Here is a 20,563-nt window from a genome sequence, read left to right as displayed (position 1 = left end):
TGATAGCAACGCCTGCATCAGCAGCAGCTGGAAATGGTCCCTATGCTTCTGCCGAGGCTGTGACCCCAGCACTCCCATTCCCAGTAGGGCTTCATGCCTCAGGACCCCTCCTTTCTTTGATGTTTCCAAAAGTATTTCTCTAGAGATGTCCCATTTTCTGCTTGTAGCAGAGGAATCACATATTTTTTTTTAGCATTTGGCCTTTGTTTAAACCAAGCCAAGGTTGCTGTGTGTGTCGGGATGGACCATACAGAGTGTGGGTGGCATTCCTGAGAAGCCCAGCTCATTTAAAACCTCATCAACTGGGACAAAATACCAACCAGGGAGGCTGGCAGGTCTTCCCATGGGTGTATGCTTCTGGAGGTGGAAAATCAGAGCTTGCAGAGTGTCTCCAAAATGAGCAGCGTGGATGAAGTGGGGAAACTCTCTGTTTTCTTCTCAGATGCTCAGATCCTTCAGGTCCTCCTTGCTGTTTTGCCCCCAGCTGGCCCTCAGTGCCCCATCTCCATGTGCCCATCACAGCTGTCCCAGCCTTGAGCAGGATCAGTTAATGGAGCTCAGGTCATCTCACATGAGGTGCGTTGGGATGCCCAGGTGCTGCCTGGAGAGCCTTGCCTGGTTCTTTAAACCTGCCAGGAATCAGCCTGTGCTCCAGTTAGGACAGTGGATTTTGGCTTACAGAGGTCAGCAGAAGCTGCCAGGTTCATTACACCCATAAGGACCAAACTGCAGGAATGTTTGTCCCCAGCTTTATGGACTTGGAGTGCTCTCATCTCTGGGTGCGCAGCACAGAGGGGTTGGCAAGGAAGGAGCAGCCTTGGTGCAAATTCTGAGTACGCATACAGGAAAAAAAGTCAGGCTGGGGCTCCAGTTGTGCTCTAGACCTTCCCAGACTGTAGCAGTGGGTTGAACCATGTCACTACTACTTGTGCCTTGGTGTCTCCTGCGTGGCAGCACCTTGTGGTGCCGTCGTCAGCACTGCCCTCCTCCTCTCCCCTCCCCAGGACCACATCCCGGTGCCCTACCAGCCGGATTCCAGCAGCAATCCCTCCTCCACCACCTCCTCCACGCCATCCTCGCCGGCCCCACCACTGCCACCCAGCGCCACGCCGCCGTCCCCGCTGCACCCATCCCCGCAGTGCCCACGCCAGCAGAAGCAGTTCAACCTGCCAGGTACCAGATGTGTCCACCTTCTGCAGATATTCCTCAGAACTGGGCACAGCGGGAGCCTAGGCTCTGCCTCGAGGCGCTCAGACACCCATGACTGAAACAGGGCTGGTGAAACTCGTTGGTTCCATGTCACCTCCATGTGGCCTCATTTTCGGTGGGGTGGGGGCCAGGTGGTTGGGTTCCTCCTGCATTTCCCCATCCAACCTGGCATTGAGCACCACCAGGGATGGGGATTTATTTTGTGCTGTTTGAAATGGAAATCAGAAGGAAAGCCCATAGTTGGCACCTGGGGGACCTGGGCTTGTACTGGGCTGGCAGGAATGGAGCTCCAACCCCTTGCACGTGTGAGCAGCTGTTGGTAGGACACAAAGCAGGACTTACCATGCTTTCATCTTTCTGTGTGGGAAGATCAGAGTGACCCCGGTGAGGTGGTCATCTTGAAAATTAGAATTTGAGCTGGGAAATCACAACATGGTGACTTTTTCCCCTAGAATTACCTTTGGGTCTCCTTTGATCTTGGATCAGGGTTGCTCTGGTCCCTCTGTGGGGTTGATGATGCTCTGAGGTCTCAAAGCTCAAAAGGAGAAGCCGAGAGTTTGTATTTGGGATCTTGAAGGTCAGGATAAGACCAAGGCACCAAGAAGGTGCTAACCTCTGGTAGGCTCAGCAGCCCTGTATGTCTTTGTTCCTTGTGCTCATACAGATGAGTGCCCAAATGCACCAGGAGGGATGCAGCCCTGTGCTGAAAGGATGTTTCCCTAATGCTTGGCAAAAACCTTCATTCAGAAATGCAGGATCAAGCAAAAACAGGTGCAACAGCTGCAAATTCACTGCCTGGTGTCTGTGGGATGAGTCGCAATGTTCACGGCCCATGGGTTTTGCTTGCAATTGAGCATTCAAATCCCACCGGCAGCATCATCTCTCCCCAAATGTTAATTACTGGTGTGAAGGAGTTGCTGATGCTGGCACAAAGCAGGGAAGTTTTAGCATGATGAGCTGCTAACCTGACTGTTGTGACGTCGTCCCCCAGCGCTGCCTGTGGGCTTGGCATTTGTACAGGCACAGAGCACAGAAGAGCTTACAATACGGTATATAAGGAGGAAATGCAAGAGGGAAAATACCTCTGCACACATTTAGTATATTTATGGAGCTGGGGAGGGAGCGTGCGCAGGATGGATTGCATTATCTGTGTTCCCACAATGTGGGCAGGAGCTGTGCTCGGGGTCAGATCTCACGGTAGAGGATTGGGCACAGACCCATGGTGTCAGGGTCAGTGCTTAAGCCCACTCTCTTTTTTGCAGCCTCCCATTACTACAAGTACAAGCAGCAGTTCATTTTCCCAGGTATGTCTCCTCAAAAGTCTCTCCTATGGTGCAGAGTACTGAGTGTCCCCTTGGAGATGGGCAAGATCCACCCAGCTCACCTTCCACCTCACTGGGGGTGGGTGCATGGCTGGATTTTGCATGAAGATGGGGTTCTGCCAAAACCTGACACCTTGCTGCTGAACCATGCGTTCTGAAGGTTCCGCAGGCTAGGGGATGCTAATTCATAACCAGACTGAATAGCACAAGGGCATGTCCCAAGGTTTTGGAGCTTTGCTCCCTATCCTACTCTCACTGCACTCTCTCCTCTCTAGATGTGGTGCCTGAGACGCCAACCCGAGCCCCACAGGTGGTCTTGCACCCCGTCACATCCAACCCCATGTGAGTGATGTCCTTTTGGAAATGCCATTTGGGAAGGGTTTGAAAGAGAGGGGTTTAAATGGCTGGGATCACCTGTTGGGGTCTGAAGGATGCTAACTTATTTTTGGGGAAGTTGTAGGGATAGGGATGCCTTTTTTAGGGATGCTGATCTTTAGATCAGCAAGCACTTCTTGCATCCCTTGGGAAGATGATGTACCTAATGTCAGTTCTCATGCTGTAGTTGTTGTGTCTTGTTTGTTTTTTTTTTTTTGACAGCCTGGAAGGAAATCCATTACTTCAAATTGAAGTGGAGCCCACGTCAGAGGTGAGATGCTGTGTGTTTTGCATGAGGAGTGAAAGGAAAAGTTCAGAAGCTGCAGCTGAGACAGGGAATGGGGGCTTGGCATTTTGATGCCTTCGCCATCTGTACACCTCCAGATACAACTCACAGAACTGTTTGGGCTTAGCCTTGGGTTCTGTTGGCACCTGTATTATGCATATTTCAGGGCATGTTTCATGGGAACCAGATGATAACCTGATTATCAGCCAGGCCTGTCCTGCCCAGTCACAGCGGAACATGGACCAGTGATGGGTCTCAGTAGGTCAGCTTGGTGGTTGGATTTAGTCTTCTCCAACCTGGATGATTCTGGGATTTCGTGCTGCACCTGTGTCCCACCCCATGCAGTGGATCCCGTGTGGGCTTTGTGTCTGCCCTCAGGTTTATATTCAAAGAGATATTATGAGACACAAAAGTTTGACGTAGGGGCAGGGTTTGAGGATGTTCCTTGGCAGCATTTTGCTGTTCTATGGCACGTTGCACGACGCAGCCCCACTGAATGCCCAGGTGGCAGATGGGTGCTGTTCCCCACGTGTCCTCCTTACTGTCCCCACACAGAATGAGGAAGGCACCGAGGAGGCTCAGGAGTCAGAGGACGACTTTGAGGAGATGAACCTCTCGCTCCTCTCCGCCCGCAACTTCCCCCGCAAAGCCAGCCAGACCAGCATCTTCCTGCAGGAGTGGGACATCCCCTTTGAGCAGCTGGAGATCGGCGAGCTCATTGGCAAGGGCCGCTTTGGGCAGGTCTTCCATGGCCGCTGGCACGGGGAAGTGGCCATCCGTCTCATCGACATTGAGCGGGACAACGAGGACCAGCTGAAGGCTTTCAAGAGGGAGGTGATGGCGTACCGGCAGACGCGGCACGAGAACGTGGTGCTCTTCATGGGAGCCTGCATGAGCCCTCCACACCTTGCCATCATCACCAGGTGAGACCCAGCATCGTGACCCCGTCAGGTTTTCATCCCAGAATGTTTTCTCATGTGATCAGCTTCTCGTCGAGGTGCTGAGAGGTGAGGCTGGCCAGTCTCCCGGATGGCTGTGTCAATCTCTATCCCCAAAGGGACAAATTCCAGCTCGTTATGCCAGCCTCTGTCCCTAAAGGGCTATCCTCCACTTGGCCATGCCAGCCTCCAGCCCTACGGGGATCTCCTCTCTTCCTGGTGATGAACCTCCCGTGATGCATCTCTTGTAGAAGTGGAGCCTGGTGGTTTGTTTTCATCAGAAGGAGCTCAGTGTGGTGCTGGCTGTGGGATGGGATCGGCAGCTTCTATTTCCATGGAGCTCTTGCATGGCTCCTGGGTCTGTGTGTGAATGGGAGATGGGGTTTGGAGCATGGAAAGCACCGATCAGCAGGTTTTGTGAATAAGTTGGTGTTGAGAGAATGGATGGTTTGGCATCTGAAGGATTAACAGAGTGCAAATGTGGTGCCAAATCCTTCATGGAAAGGCAGCAGAAGGGCAGCAGAACTGGAGAAAACGGAGCACATGCAGGGGCTCCAAGGAGCTGGAGCTCATTTGTGGGGACTCCTCGATCCCAAGACCTTGCAAGATGAGTTATGGTCTGCTGGAGCATTTCCTGTCTTTCCCAAAGTATTTGCCCCCACGGTACACCAATAATTGTGTGTGGGACTCAAAGTGAGCTTGGGATGGGGCCAGGGGAGGGAGATGCTGCCTTCGGCGCAGTCACAGAGGCACTGCTGGAGAAATACTTTGAATTACCCCTCGTCTCCTGCTCACCGAGGCCTAACGTGACAGCATTTAAAATATATTTCTCTCTGAATATTCAGCTGTTTCCCTCACCTCCAGCCTACGTGTGCTGCTGCAGGGCTTGCTGTGGTGCTGCTCAGAGAAGTTTTCCCAAGGTGAAGTTGAATTTCCAGAAAGTCTGTGTTGCTGTATCAAAGCAGCAAGCCCTTTGCTGGGCTTTTCAGTCCTATTCAATCCCAGAAATGGAGTGTTAGATATCTGTGTATATTTTAGCTCTGGAGTGTTTTCCATCCTATTACCTCTTTATACAAAACCACTCAGGTGCCGTTTTTGACAGTTTGACAAAATAAATGTGTGCGCCACAGTGGCTTGATGCATTGATATTAGGGCTGAAAAGCACACAGCTCAGCTTTCTTTTCTTCCCCACCTGCGCTTGGTCCTTTGTAAGGTCTAAGTACGGCGTTATGCGATTGCCTGGGATACAGCTTGGGCTTGCGGCATGTCTGAGTATTGCATGCTCACAGTCCTAATGATCTCTGCTTCATGAACGTCTCCTTATCCAGTGTTGTTTGCTGCAGTAGCAGGTATAGCAGATAACGCAGCCTTGGAGGCTCTTCCTTCATGGTGAAGGGCAGAGATGATGGCTGGGCACTGCAGTGAGAGGACGACGTGACATCAGCTGGACGAGGAGTGGTCCAGGATACCTGGACCACTGTTCAGGGTGATGGCAGTGGCCTGGGATGCTGGGGGCGGTGGGGAAACTGCAGCATTAACCATTGCTTTGTCCCTGAGATGCATCCTTGAGTGTCAGGGAAAGGGAGAGATTGGGCTGCTGGTGGGAATTCAGTGGTGGTTTGCACGGTGGTGGCTCCGCCGGAGCTGCTAATGGATTTTCTCTTGGGTAATGAGCAGTGGGGACAGTTAGCATTCATCTTAATTATTCTTGAGCACGAGCGATGGGAGCGTGGTGCTGTAAGATGAGCATGGAGCTGCAGGAAGCAGCCCCACAGCCCTTCGCTGCTGCAAAGCAGGGAGTGAGAGCCCACGTTTCAGTGCCTGTGGGCCCTTTCTGAACGCGGGGGTGGGGCTGAGCAATTTGGTACACGGGATTTCTTGGGAGACCGAGGAGATGGCTGAAGAACATTATGAATTGACCTGATGAGAGCTACATAAGGAGGATTAATTTGTCGAAGGTGCCTTTCAACAGAGGAACTCTGAGTTGTTCTGCTGCAGATGGAGCATCTCCAGCACATCCCGTAGCCGGTCCCTGTGGTGCTGAGGATGAACAGCAAAACTGAGAGCATCTAGAGATGGGGAGAGCATAGGGATGTCCTGAACCATGCTTGGTCTGGGACCAAATGGAAAAGGAATGAAAGGGTTTGTGTTCACAATGATTGAATGGGCTGCAGGGGCAGCAACACAGCGCCTGGGAGCTCTGCACTTGAAGACCCAATAATTCTGCACTAAGGGAATAAGGGGAGATCTTCACCTCCTGACATTTACATCCCAGCTCAGCTGCACAGGATTTGGGACTTGTAGACCTTAATGCTTAGGGAGCTGGGGATGAATATTTAATGGGGTGTGAAGGATGGGGTTCTCTCTCTAGGGTGCAAGGCTTTGCCTCCTATGAACCTCCCCACGCTTGAGTCCCCCAACACCAGCTTTGGCAAACAGCCTCCTTCCCTTTTCTGTTGTTTTTCTCCTCTGGCTTCTGCCACCTTTCGCTTTCCATAGCATTTAGAGTAATGAAGCTCGTAGATCATATAATAAATAGGTATTGACTTCTTGCCACTGGATGTTTCAGAATGGATTGACCCGTGGGAATACACTTCTTCTCAATCAATAAGAGGCCATCGGGCTGGATAAATCTTGATAACGACTGACAAAGGGAAAGTCAATATGTGTATTAATATATACATTAAGTGAGCATATATCTTCTGCCCGCAGACAGTGATGCTCAATGGCAGTGCTGGGGAGACCGAAATACCCAGAGAGGGGAGGGGCTGGGGGTGAGATGGGCACCGGCGTGGTGTCTGTGCTGCTTTGTGCTGGAATGAGGGATGCAGCATTCAGGCACCACTTGTTCGCAGCAGATGAGCCGCTGGGGACAGGGGCTGCTTTGCATTCTCCTGCCTTGGAGCTGCTTTGCAAGCAGCTGTAGCAGAGCTCGCCTCCTCTGCCACTATCTCCTTGAAATAAAAATGCATGGAGTTTGCTTTTTCTAAATAACTGGCTGCTTCCCAAGGCGTGATGGGCTTGGAGGCACTTTGCAGGGAGGCTGCTCTCCCTCCTCCTCCCCCAGCCTTACTCTGTAATGCCGAGGAGGAAAATACAGCTGTGTCTGTTGCTCCCATCCCAGGACAGTAGGGAGGACGCAGTCGGGGACGAGCACAAAAGTGCACCTTCACAGCTCCCTGCTAACTTTGCTCCGCACAAAGCGTGCTGGGGCAGTTTGGCTGTGGGGCTGCAGCCTTGCTGCTGGTGGCTGGCTCCTGGCTGCCAGAGCTCTGGGAGGTGTTAGGTTGGAAACAAGTGTTTCCTGGCTGATAAAGCCGAGGAGAGCCCAGCTGTGCAGCCCTAGTATGCTTCACATAGGAGCTGGATTTTTTCCTGGGGATTTTTCCCCCTCAAGTGATGCTCCAGGAGGGTCTGGGCTTGGGAGGATGCTGCTCGGCAGGAGGGCTCTTGCAGTGCCTGGGGTTGATGCTTTGTTTTGACTGAAAGGAGTGTTTGTGTGCCTCCAGTCCCCAGGAGGAAGGAGAGCCCACAGAGTTTGGCAAAACAATGGGTGTGGAGAGGAAAGGCGACTCCCAGAGGGCAGGAAACGAAGTGAATGTAGTCCTGGGGCAGGAGTGTGTCTGTGCTTGGTTTTAGGGCATTGGGTGGCTGAGAGGAGAGCTGCGGTGCGTCCCAGTGACACTGGGATTTCTCAGGCTTCTATTGCTGCTAGCCCTTGTTATTAATTCTCACTCTGTCTCTCCCTTGGGCATAGGATGCTGGCCATCGCCGTGGCATCTCAGCCGCTTCCCATAAATCAATTGAGCAGCGAGCAATGAGCTTCTTGGGGTCTGGCATTTATCACTTTGGGGTGTTCAAAGCGATCCCATTTAATGGGCCCCCGTGACATTTGCGCCGATGGTTGGGCAGAGCGAAGGAAAGCACAAAAATCCTACTAAAGTAATGGCATCACGACCCGAGCGCAGCCACTGAGGTGCTATCGGCACTGAATTTATTCCAGCATGAGTGAGCAGGAGCTGGGCTGAGGTCTAAGACCCTATTGAGCTGATGACCATCAATATTGCAAGGAGGATGAGGCTGCTTCCGCATCAAATGAGAAAAATAGCGCGAGGCAGTGCTGCTGCTCTCCCTGGCTCATCCTTCCTGAATTGTTCCTCTGCAAGTCGCTTTGACTTTGCTCCCGTTGCTGATGTCTCCAGCCCACACTGGTGAAATGCAGCATGTTTATAAAGCAATTTGGGATTTGGTTTGCTTGGCTGAACACTTCAAAACTCATTTTGAATAGTGAGCACCTGCAGTGGGATGGGGCCAGGCTGTCCTGGGGCTGAGGGGGCTGCAAGGGGACATTTAAGGTTGATATGAGGGCCAAGAGACCATGGGTTGGAATCACTGAGCATCTCCCCATGGCTCGGGTTGGGTTCGGTCTCGTGTCACCACCTTGCCTGCTTTGCTGGTGGGTGCAAATAAAGAGGTTCAGGTGGAAGAGATGAATGCTTGCTTAGGGATGTGCTCTTCAGATATGGATGAGCTGAGATCCAAAAGAAAGCACAGCTCAGGTGCCATTGTCCCCAGTGTCACGCTGTGGTGTCGCATGCCATCCACAGCCTTTCAGCAGTGAATTCTCCAAGCAGAAAGGCAAGGAATGAGAAGGGCCTGAATGAATGAGAGCTGCCATGAAAAGGTTCTGCAGGTGTTGGTTCAATAGGCTCAGGTGCTGCATAATAGGTGCAAACGGGGCTTTGTGGCTGCACTGGCATCGCTCGCAATTAAGTCAGAGTTATTCATCAGGGGAATGTGAGCAGTGAGTCATGGGGTTGTATCCCTGGGGCTGGAGGAGTGGTGCTGGCATGTCCTTACTCTACCATGCCGCGTCCTACAGTGCCATGTCCCACTGCCAATTGCTGTCCTCGCACCAAGCTCATGGCATGTGTGGCCAATGACTTGTTCAATGAATCCCCCCTGCCTGTAGACAAAAGAGATGGGAATCTTGTTGGAAAGGGGCTGTGGGTTATCACTGTCATTTAGAGATGCAGAAATCGGAGGGTTTTTTTTCTCCTACTCAGCCCTTTTCCCAGGCAAACAGCCGATCTTAACTCACTCCAGGGCTGAAATCACAGCCCAACCCAGCACTAAGCTCTTTGTTTGATCTGTAACATTGATTCATGACTAACCCAACCCATAAGCAACTTTGGGTAACTGCTCCGGAGGGAAACCAGGGTTTTTTTGGGATCGTGGAGAGCTGGGCTGTGTGTGTGTGTGTGAGGGAGCCTATTGCATCCTGCAGCCTAAGCCCCACAGGTCCATTTTGCAAACCAGTGCAAAACAAAACAAAAACAACTCTCCATGGAAAGAGAATTCACACCCATTACTGTTTTGCACCCTTTAATTCCCGCTGCAGAAAACCAAGGGCAGAGATTTCCTTTACCACTTATTTCCAAGCAGTATTGAGAGCACTTCAGAAAAACTCTTTATTTGTCTATAATGGCAGCCAAACCATTCCAGCAGGTAAAGTGGCTGATTTGGGTGGAAGGAGGCAGAGTGGCCCCAGGAGGGGCTGGCGCTGCTGCCTTCCAACACAGCAGCAACGAGGTGCGTTGACAGATGCTGTCGCCTTGCCCAAAGTGGTGAAATTTTGGATTGCTCCCATTCCTGCTTAGCTGCCTCACCTGGAAATGGTGCCTGTGAGCCGCTCTTGGCTTTGGGGCAGGAGGGGCTGCAGGAGCTGTGATCCCATTTGGAAGGAGCAAGCAAGGATCAATCCCAGCCGCAACCCATTCAAACCTCAAAAGCACTGCGGGAGCACAGCTTTCCCCCCTGTTCTGGAGGTGAGCCCCAAATTTGGTAGAAATCTGTGGGCATCCAGACATTTCCTTGTGGTTTGTATCCCTAGGGCTGGCTGTGGGCAGGAGGATGGGAATGAGAACCTGTGACTTCACGTTCAATAACGAGATCAATTAACAGCTGTGCTCACAGCCTCTCTAACGAGAGGCGCCTGCCTGGTGTTTTGTTTCCTGGGCACAGGTATCCAGTCCCATCTTTCTAGAGTTGCCTATAATGAGTGTGGGTGGATGCAGAGGAGCTAAAAAAGCTCTTTTTTTTTGGTGGGCGGGAGTCAAGGCAGCATCCACCCACGTCTTCCATTATGATATTCAAATGTCAATATATTTTTAATTGGTTTATATGTCCCGTCCCGTCCCCCCCCCTACAGCTGCCTTTGGTAATTAAGGCTCTGTAAATAGATTTTACTGTAATTGGTATGAGAAGGAAAATTGGAGGACATTGTAGAGTGCATTGGGGTTTTTTGTGTGTTTCCTTTTTTCCCTTACTCCCTGTCTTTCCTCTTTTGACTCATGTTACATCTGTGAGCATTGTATCCCACAGGGGAAGAGGTGGGAGGAGATGTGGGCACAAAGCTCTCAGGGAGAGGTCCAGCTGGTGGCTGGGGCCTGGGGATGGGGGCCTCTGGCAGCAATTTGTGTAACCCCTACCACTGATGCTGATATTAGGGGATTTTTGCTCAGCAGGAGTTTGTCAGCTTTCTCCCTTTTCCTGTCCTTCCAGCCTGTGTAAAGGACGGACTCTCTACTCGGTGGTGAGAGACGCCAAAATCGTCCTGGATGTCAACAAGACGAGGCAGATAGCACAGGAGATTGTGAAGGTATGCTGTGGTCAGGCGGGATGCTGCTGTCTGCCGTGGGCACCCAGATGAGCTGCGCAGGGTGCTGGGACCAGCAGCATCTCTGGCTTTGAGCTCCTTGACCTCAAGTGAACGCTGCAGGTGGGACCTTCTGTCCCCAGCCTGTAACAGGGAAGAGGCCACGAAATCCTGGAATCCCAAAACATCCCATCTTGGAAGGAACCCATGAGGATCGAGTCCAACTCCTGGCTCCACACAGAGCTCATAATCCAAACCCAGTGTCTGAGGGCGTTGTGCAAAGCGGTGCTCAGCATCCCCACAGACAGCAGTGAGGTCCTGTGGACACCGTGGCTCAGCATACATCAGCAACAAAGAGAGCTCTGTGAGAGCTTCACACCTTTAACACAGAATGGTTCCTAAAGCACCAGACGTGGGTCCTACCCCAGCAGATCAAGGCTGGGCAGCGCCTCCAGCAAATTCCAAGGGCTGAGTCCATATAAGCAGCTAGCGATATGCACCTTCAAGGTGTACCTGGCCATGGTGTGCCACAGGAGCTCTGTGTCTGCCCCAGGGGTGCCCCGAGCTGGGTGATGTCACCTTCTTGCAAGCTCCAGCCTTAAGTTGGTGTGCCCAATGTCTGTTTCCCTATTTCTGTTCTTCTCTTTCTGATCTGTATTTTCCGTTTTGAAAAGATGACTTTTTCCTGCTGAGCAAATGTCACAGGCATCACACATGTTCTTGCCTCCCAGATGCTCACAGCGGGTGCTAATGGCTCAGGTCAACCCTTTCCCAGTACCAGTCATGTCTCCTTATGCTGATCAGGGTCTGCAGGAGCAGCTGGGAGGTTGCTGCGTTAGGAATACGTTGGAGTCCTGAAGCTCTCAGTAGGTCCCTGCAACCCACAACAGACAGCAGATGTGGGGCTGCCCTCAGTGTATGTGGGATGCAGTGAAGCTGTTGTTAGAAGAAGTTGACTGGCTGGGGAGCATCACCCAGAGGAGCTGCCGCTTGGACCATGAGAGGAGTTTGAGCCCCACTACCCTGCACTTGTATGGCTTTATCCTTGATTCCCTGCATGAGTCAGGAGATTCTTGGAGCTTATGGGATTACCGGGTGCAAAGGCTCTTGTTCCACTGTGATCCTCTGGAGCTGAAAGTTAATTTGTTTTAGGAGCAAAGCCGGCAGAGGGAGCTGGATTTTCGTGTACATTGGAGCAAAGGAAGGTGACACTGAGCCGGGCTTGTTGGCTCGGCTTATCCTCAGGCCTGGAATTTGTGGATATGTGGGATCTGTGTCATCCCCTGTGGAGGCTGTGGCGCATCTGGAGGACTGGTTGCTGCTCTAGGAGTGCCTTCAGCAAGGGCTGCTCTGTGCTTCTGTTCTGCAGCCTGCTCTCCAGCCTCCCTGCGCCCCATGTTGCAGAGCAGAGCCATTGCAGGAGGCTTGGTGGCATGTCTGGAGGGCGGTCGTGCCTTGATCTGAACATCAGCATCCACAGCCCCTTTGGCAAGCATCCTCTTCTATCATACTGCTCAGACCCCTGCATCCCAACTCTGCAGTCCAACCTGTTCCCAAATCTCTTGCAGTCCTGGGGGCTGCGCTGTCCTCTTAGGGTTCAGGGGCAACCCCAATGTTCCAGCTGTGCACACGGATTTTAGTGTGCTGTGGGCTTTGGGATGAGCAGCCTTCACAAGCTACTTGTGGGTGATCAACAACCCCAAATCACCAGACAATATTTGCAGTAACCCACATCTACTGCACGAAGAACACAGCGTGAGAAGGCAGTGGTGGTATTTTACAACAGCTTTTAAACCTTAGCATTGCTCCATGTGCTGGGGCTTGGAGACCCCTAATTAATCTGGCTCTGGCACCTGGGGCATCTGTGTCTGTATGAAGTGCTCAGAGCTGGGATGGTGGAAACCCATTTCACTCCTCCCATGTTGATGATGGGCAAAGGATAATTGCTCTCAAGCAACAGCTTGCTGGCCCGTTGAGCATTTATCCTCTGGTGCCCCCTCTAGAAGAAGTTTTGTTACTCTGCTTATGAGGATGAAAACTGAGACAGCACCGTGGGCCTTGCTGCAGCCCAATGAACATCCCCGTGAGCAGCAGGTCTGCCCACAGGCAGCTCTATCAAACGATGCTCTACGAGCCTGGTGCAGGCGAGTTTGGGTTTCCCACCCATGGCCTTATTTTTGCATCATTAGCAATCATTTTAATTAACTGCCAAGTCTTTTTTCCTAGGGGAAGACATTAAGGCAGGGCTCCTGCTGGGCTCTGCTTTCCAGCTCACTGTGCTGGGACGCATGTGGGAAGCCCCGATGGCTTCAGCAGGGAATGTAGTAGTGGGATGGAGAGCTCTGACTTGTTCCCCTTTTGCTCTCAACCCTGATAGAGCAGGCAAAACCATTACCACCAGTTTTTCAGCAGAGGGTTTCAGGGAAGAGAGCAGCTTTGCTGTTTCTCAGCATAATCAATCAGCAGATATTGGTGAAGCTGCCCCTTTTCTCTGTTATCCTGTTTCTGTGTGCTTCTTTGTCAGCTCTGTTTTTTTCTCTCCTCCACCCTAGGGCATGGGGTACCTGCATGCCAAAGGAATCCTCCACAAAGATCTCAAGTCCAAAAATGTTTTCTATGACAACGGGAAGGTTGTGATCACGGACTTCGGCCTCTTCAGCATCTCGGGAGTTCTCCAGGCAGGCAGGTAGGATGTGGTGCAATGGAAACCCAGGCTTCATCCTTGGTCCTAGAGCTGAGGGCATGGGGAAGGAACCCCAGAAGCTCTTTTGCACGTGTGCTTGGCTCTGTAGCCTTGGTGGGCATGAAGACAGAGAGGATTGGAGTGTCTTTTGGCTTTGCTTCAGCCATCCCCCAGCAGTATCCCTAAAATCCACCAGCATCTGCTCCATCCTCAGCTCCCTGGCTGCTGAGTGGTGCTGCATGCTGACCTTTGGGTTGCTGTGGACATCTGGCCGTGGTGCCTGTGCCTAACTGAGCGCAGCGAGCAGAGAGCCAAGCTCGGGACATTTACAGCCTTGCAACATTTTGGTGTCTCTTTGGGTTTGAAATAAGGCACATTTGGTAAATGTTCCTTACTAAATGTCTTTTTGCCAGTGTTTTGGGAGGGTTGCAAGCTGTAGGCTTAGCAGCATAGAGAGTTTCAACAGCCGTTCAGGGGAGAAAAACAAAGCTAGAGTGAGGGGGAAATGAAAGAGGAGAGAAGGAATTAAAGTTTTATCTTTTGTCTTGAGCAACGCCAAAAAAGTGCTGCTGACTTTGCAATTCCCACTTGCCACTCTTGGTTTTCATTTGTCCTCACCAATGCCACGTGCTGGGCTTTTGTGGATGGTGGGACTTCAGTCCTGCCCTTGCAGTTTCCTCCATTGGGGTCTTTGTGTGCTGGACTGGGCAAAAACGGCCAAAGCTTTTGGGAATGCTGCAGTAGAAGAAAGCAGCTGGTGTTTTGAATGGGCCTGAATGCATTAGTGGATGGGGATGTTCCACGCATGGCCTGTCCCTGTTTCCACAATGCAAAAGCCAGAGAGGCTCTGTAGGTGAAACGTGAGATGAGGCAGCAGGGAGATGAGTACCCAATTAAATGGGATGATGCTCAAGGTCAGGATGCCACTTGGTGAGGTTGCTTAGCAGAGGATAGATGACATGTGGAGCTGTACAGACATACGAGATCCTCTAGAAACGATGGGCATTCTGCTGGAAAAATGAGGACAGTGCAGAAATTCCTGTCCAAGGAGCTTTTGGGGTGGCCTCCCTTGACTGTTGGACCCACGTGCATCTCCTGTTGGAATCTGCACCCATCGTTCACCATGGATTTTGAAGCAGAAAAGTGCCTGCAAGTCTGATCTCCTTGTTCAGGTGAAGTTATTATTGGTGGTTGTGGTGTCTCACGACTGTGTAGAGAGGGAAGCAAATGTTGGCAGGCCAGACTAAAGATGGTGATGTTACTTCATGCACAGATGTGAATGAGGACTACTACCTGGCCTGTTCTCACTAGAGTTTAAAAATGCCATCACTTAAAAACCCTCCTCATCCTCCTAGCCACAAGATTGCCTTGAATGCACTTGGTGCACTGATACCAACACTGCTGAAAAATGGGATGGCTATCATACCTACAGCACACTCTGCAGAGAACTTGTTACCTGGCATCTTACCCTGGTGAAATCGTATTTATTTTTCCTGTACTTAAACACTGTGGGACTTGGTAGGGCTGCTCCAGATATTTATTTTTCCTGTACTTAAACGTTGCAGGACTTGGTAGGGCTGCTCCAGATATTTATTTTTCCCATATTTAAACGTTGCATGGCTTGATAGGGTTGCTCCATATATTTATTTTTCGTGTATTTAAATATTGCCGGGCTTGATAGGGCTGCTCTGTAATTAGAGGTGGTTTGGAGTGGCCTGAAGAGCTCTTCTGCTCTCACTGCTGCTCTCTTGTTCTGTGATGTGCCTGGGTTGGTTATGAAGTCGTGAAATTGCCATAATTTAGCCAAATTTGGGATTGCTCTGGAGCTCAGCCTTCTCTGCTGGTAGAACTGATGCTGGGGCACTGACTGAGTCCAGGGCTCCATCAGTGTGTGCTGTTACCAGGATGCAACGTGGGAAAGCTTCACACAAGAGAGAGGGTACAGGGGAGCTCTGTTACCTGGTGAAGCATTGGTTTGGTCAAGCAGCTCTGGAAGGAGCAGGAGAGAGCAAGTTGTGCCATCAGTGCATCCAAGTGCCTGCAGGAGGAAGGCATCAGCATCATCCTCAGCTGCTGGCCAAGTGATCCCAATGCGTTTGTACTGGCTGGGGGGACCTCGAGGAGATAGGGAAATGATGGGCTGGAAGGGATCAAACACCTGGAAACACCGATTGCTGGGCTGTGATTGGGTGAGTTGGGTTGGAGTGCACTCCTGGAGGTCCCTGGTCTCTGCTCAGGTCTAAGCAGGACCAGCTCAGATGTTGATGCTGGTGGGATTTACCCAAGGAAATGTTTGTCCCTGCTCTTCTGAAGAATTTTGGTTCAAAGTACGAGAGGTGATGGTCTCAAGTTTTGCCGTGGGAGGTTTACATTGGATATGAGGAAACGTTTCTTCTTGGAAGGAGTGCTGATGGAGTGGCACAGCTGCTCAGGGAGGTGGTGGTGTCACCAACCCTGCAAGTGTTCCAGAACCATGGGGATGTGGTGGCACTGGGGGATGTGGTCAGTGGGCATGGTGGGGTGGGCAGGGACTGGACTTGGGGACCTTAGAGGTCTTTCTCAACCTGAATGATCCCTGTGATTGTATGGGGGGTGACAGTGAGAGCCAGAACAGACCAAGGCACCAGCCCAAACTGTGCCCTTCCACCAGAGACGAATATGAAGACATCTTGCCTGCAGACCTTTGTCACAGTGGGGCTAAAGCCCAGACTTGCAAGGATCCTGAGGGGAAAACCAGGCTTAAATGGGGTGCAGGGTCTGGGAGACAACAGTGGTTCTCCCTGCCCTCCCCAGCACTCGTGCTCCTGGCTCCGTATTCTTACAGGAGGGAGAACAAACTGCGGATCCAGAATGGCTGGCTGTGCCACCTGGCCCCTGAGATCATCCGCCAGCTCTCGCCCGACACTGAGGAGGACAAGTTGCCCTTCTCCAAGCACTCGGACGTCTTTGCTCTGGGGTGAGTCCCTGCTGTGCGATGGTGTCTGGTGGGGCAGTGTTGGTTGTGACCTGCTGCCATCACTGAGGCATGAGCCTGCTTCAAAAGAATTTGAGTGAAAAACCCCCCGCCCCCCCCCCCCCCCCGTGTCACAGACAGATAAGGGTGAATATGGGAAATTGTCTCTTAGCATGGGTACTGATGGGAAAGCAGCTGGGAGTGGAATGAGGATGGGGTAGGATGAGAGCATGGTAGTGTGAAGCAATTGGATGGAGGCACGGTGGGATGGAGATGCAGCGGGATGAGGAGGTCACAGGATGGGGATGCAGTGGGATGGGGGCATGGTGAGGCGATGCAATGGAATAAAGAGTTCATAGGATGCAAATGCAGTGGAATACGATTGTGGTGAGATGATGGGATGAGAGGGAAGAGGATGCAGTGGGATGGACATGTGGTGGAATGATGCAGAGGGATAGGGGTACAGCAGGGCGATGCAGTGGGATGAAGATGCTATGGGATGCAGATGCTGGCCCACAAATCCCCAGAGCCCTCCAATCCTCCCTGCTGGGTGCCTGCAGATGGTCTGAGCAGCCGTGGCTGTCACTGGGGGCTGAACGCGCAGAGGAGGAGATGCCAAAAGGCTGAGCAGGGGAGAATTGATGAGTCTCCTTCAGCGGGAACGCTCAGCCGACCGACTCATCGCTCCTGCTATTTATCTAGCAGAAAGCATCCTTTGTGTCAGGAGTCCCATCACGCCCTGATAAAACCTTTCTCCAGGCGAGTGTAGGGCTGTGGTTTTTGTTTAATCTTATCATGCACACCTTAAAGACTGCAGGCTGCAGTGATTAGTTTACGTGAAGCTGTTATCCGAGGTGATATTTCCATCAAAACTGCAGTAATTAAAGCTGAAAGAGTTTGGATATTCCCTCCTCCAAGGCAGAGCGTCAGCTCGGAGAAAAAAAGAAGAAAAAAAGTAATTAGGGGATCTGATCAAGCTAAGACTGTTACTCAGACTTATTTTTTTCTGCAGTGGGTCCGCCTGCTCCCCACTGAACATCTCGGTGTGTGCCTGCAGCAGCAGCCAAAGCATGCGGTCTCCTCACTGCTGTCATGCACAATAAATACAGTTACGTCCCATCAGGGTAGATATTATAAGCATGGAGCAAAACGATGGCTGTGGACAGGGCTGCCCACCTGCAGTGGATGATGCCTCAGATGGATGCTGCCTCTGAGCGAGGGGAAGTAGCTCAGGACCTCATGCAGTGGAGAAAGGGATATTCCCCCAGTTCAGGGAATGTGAACGGGATGTTCCTCTGTGTTGGGATTTTCGGCCTCAGTTTTCCCATCTGGGAAATGGGAGCAGTGGCATCTTTGTACTGAGCACTGAGTGACACTGGTGACCTATTTGGGGGTGAAGCAAAGATGCTGAGCGCTCTCTGTTGGTTGTGATGGGGTTTGGGTGGGACACGTTAGGGTGCCGTTTGGGTGTCCCCCCCCTTGGAATGACCCTGGTCATGGTACTGCTCTCTCCCCAGCACCATCTGGTATGAGCTGCATGCACGAGAATGGCCCTTCAAGACACAGCCAGCGGAGGCGATAATATGGCAGGTTGGGCGAGGGATGAAACCCAACCTCAGCCAGATCGGGATGGGCAAGGAGATCTCGGTAGGTGCCATGGGGCAACCAGACCCATGGGGGGGGTGGGATGGGGGATGTGTGTTGGGCAAAGGGTTCTGCTGGTGGGGCTTGGTCTCGATGCTGAACTTTCATGGGGTACGGGATGGAGATAGGGCTCCCTAGTGGGGCTGTGTGTGGGGGGGATAGGGTTCCCTATAGGAGATGTGGGGTGAGCGTATGGTGCATGGGCAGTGGTTATGATACCACCTCCGTGTGCTCACCTGTCACTGTGTGTGGCTGCAGGACATCCTGCTGTTCTGTTGGGCCTACGAGCAGGAGGAGCGACCCACCTTCACCAAGCTCATGGACATGCTGGAGAAACTGCCAAAGCGCAACCGTCGCCTTTCCCACCCTGGGCACTTCTGGAAGTCAGCAGAGTAAGTCCCTGATGCCCAAACCTCTCCTCCCTACCTATGCTCCAAGGCAGGAGCTCAAGCAACTCCGTGTCCCCACGTGCTCAGTGCTCCTGGGAACATTGTGCAGCCAGCGGTCGGATGTCCCCTGTGTCACCCTGAACTTGAGCCAGCATTGATCAGGATGGGAGCTAATTGCCAGTCTGTGTTCTGAGCAGGCACTGGGGGTGGCTCTGCAAGGAAAGCTGAACCCCAAAGTAGTGGAATGTGTAACTGCTGGGGGTCTGGGCGTTATTGTGATAGGATCCAAAGCAGTCCTACATGAAGGCCATGGGCACAGGAGACAAAAGCCCCCTTGGGGTCCTGCTGATGCATGCACACGGATGCACGTTTGGGGACTCTTTTGCAGGACCCCAGTGCTGCTGGACACAGTGCCCCACGTTGACTCTGCCATCTCATCTCTTTTCCAGGCTGTGACAGGAGGAGCTGAGGGATGGTGCCTTCGCCCCTGCATTTCTCCTCTTCCTCGCTGCTCTCCTTCATGTGCCAAGGAAGGAAGAGCAGTGGGCACTGTGGGATGGACTGGGATGGGATAGAACCACCACAGCCTTTCCCTGCACTGAAGAGGAACTGATGGGCAGAGACATGTGGGGACACCGTGGTGGCAGGCAGACAGCAGGGGCCGTGCACACATGGGGCTGCAGGGCTGCTGGGCCCGAGATGTGCGAGGGCAGGTGGCTTCTGTTCAACCCCCAGGCTTCTCCGATCCCAGTCGGTATGGTCCGTGCTCACAGCGCTCTTTTGGGGCTTGCTTTTTTCATTCTGGGGGATTTTATTTAATTTCCTAGTGTTTTTATTTTAAAAGTAGAAAGCTAAGGGGGGAGAGCTGCTGATCTGTGGGTTTGTGTCGCTGCTGTTAGCTGCTCCCTGCAGGGAAATGCACCCACAGTGCCCCCTCCTTGGCCCCTCACCATGGCAATGGTGACCTTTCACAAGTGGCTCTTTGCTCCTGGCTGTGCCCAGGTCCTCCCCAGGCTGTCCCTCTGCAGGGCCCAGCTCCACAGCCTCACTAGCTCATCCCTGTGCCTGGCACGGAGCTCATCTGCCACCCCTTCCATCTTGCCTTTCTCCTCCTCTCCCTCTGGTTACAGCCATGGGGTGCTGATGTCTGTTTGTCAGGTGCTGTGGGCTGTGTTGGGTTTTAGGACTGGTGGATGGAGCAAGGGGAGCAGTCTCTGGTTGTACAGAACCAGTGCCCCCCTCCCAGCCCCATAGCCATCCCATGCACCCACAGCCAGAGCTGATGTGCCGTGCTTTGTGCTGCCATCTGAGCACCTCGTGCTGGTGTTTCCCTCCCCCTGAGCCCATTCTACATGAGCTGTCATCACGGCAGTGGAGAGAAAATTGTGTTTTCAGGATCCTATTGAGCATAATTGCTCGTTGGGAGCCATCCTGAATAATTCAGCCGTTCTGTAAGTTGGCTTGAACTCAGAGATGTTGCAAAGCAATCGGCCTTGTATGTCTCAAACTGTTGGTGTCTGAACCACTTTATCCAAAATGAATGAAGGTTAAAGCCCTCTGTTCAGTGCTGGGCAGATCATTACGTGAGCAGAGATCCTGAAGGTCCTTCCTAAGAATGTCCTGGTTCTTTGGACAAGGCTCAGGCTGGTGCTTTTCAGGTAGTTTCTGTGCCACATGGTTGCCTCCTGGCTGTTTGCACGAAGGATGGAATTTCTCATCCCCTGCCCTCCCCAACACAACCCAGAGCCCTGTCCTACCCCAACCTTCTTCTGCTGTCTTCTGCTGCCTTCCCACCTGAAGAATTCTCTCTCCATCCTCTCTGTGTGTGCCATAAACATCGCACTGAACCTCAGAGCCTCTCTGACTTCTCGCCAATGCCTTCATCCAGGGGTCTGTGGGTGCTGGGGATGGGGCTGTTCCAGTGCCCTGTCCCCTTCTGTCCTGTCCAGAACCATGCCCATGTTGAGTGACAGATGCAGGAGCAACGCACGGCTCTTGGTTTTGTTTTCCAAGGAGGTGTGAACCCTCTAGGTGTGAATTGGAACGATGGAGGCGATGCTCAACAGTGGGGTGACAAAGCCTGATAGAATGCCGTGCAGGTTTGCA

The 20,563-nt window shown here is 52.2% G+C and overlaps 1 protein-coding gene across 2 annotated transcripts in view; it reads left to right on the top strand.

The window, feature by feature from the left end:
• KSR2 (kinase suppressor of ras 2) overlaps nt 1–18,464 on the top strand; it is a 47,185-nt gene extending 28,721 nt beyond the window's left edge. For both annotated transcript variants that reach the window (XM_042886206.1, XM_042886207.1), the window contains 10 exons: nt 1,005–1,173; nt 2,472–2,513; nt 2,807–2,873; nt 3,129–3,177; nt 3,748–4,115; nt 10,695–10,791; nt 13,341–13,474; nt 16,296–16,427; nt 17,942–18,071; nt 18,327–18,464. In XM_042886206.1, the coding sequence (XP_042742140.1) occupies nt 1,005–1,173; nt 2,472–2,513; nt 2,807–2,873; nt 3,129–3,177; nt 3,748–4,115; nt 10,695–10,791; nt 13,341–13,474; nt 16,296–16,427; nt 17,942–18,071; nt 18,327–18,464 (1,326 nt within the window). The remainder of the gene's footprint in view (nt 1–1,004; nt 1,174–2,471; nt 2,514–2,806; nt 2,874–3,128; nt 3,178–3,747; nt 4,116–10,694; nt 10,792–13,340; nt 13,475–16,295; nt 16,428–17,941; nt 18,072–18,326) is intronic.
• The last annotated feature ends 2,099 nt before the right edge of the window (nt 18,465–20,563 follow it).

This window comes from Lagopus leucura, unplaced genomic scaffold, assembly GCF_019238085.1.
Source record: "Lagopus leucura isolate 7727_CA_CO unplaced genomic scaffold, USGS_WTPT01 Super-Scaffold_100055, whole genome shotgun sequence".
Lineage (NCBI taxonomy): Eukaryota > Metazoa > Chordata > Aves > Galliformes > Phasianidae > Lagopus > Lagopus leucura.
This window is presented reverse-complemented; position numbering and strand designations above follow the sequence as displayed.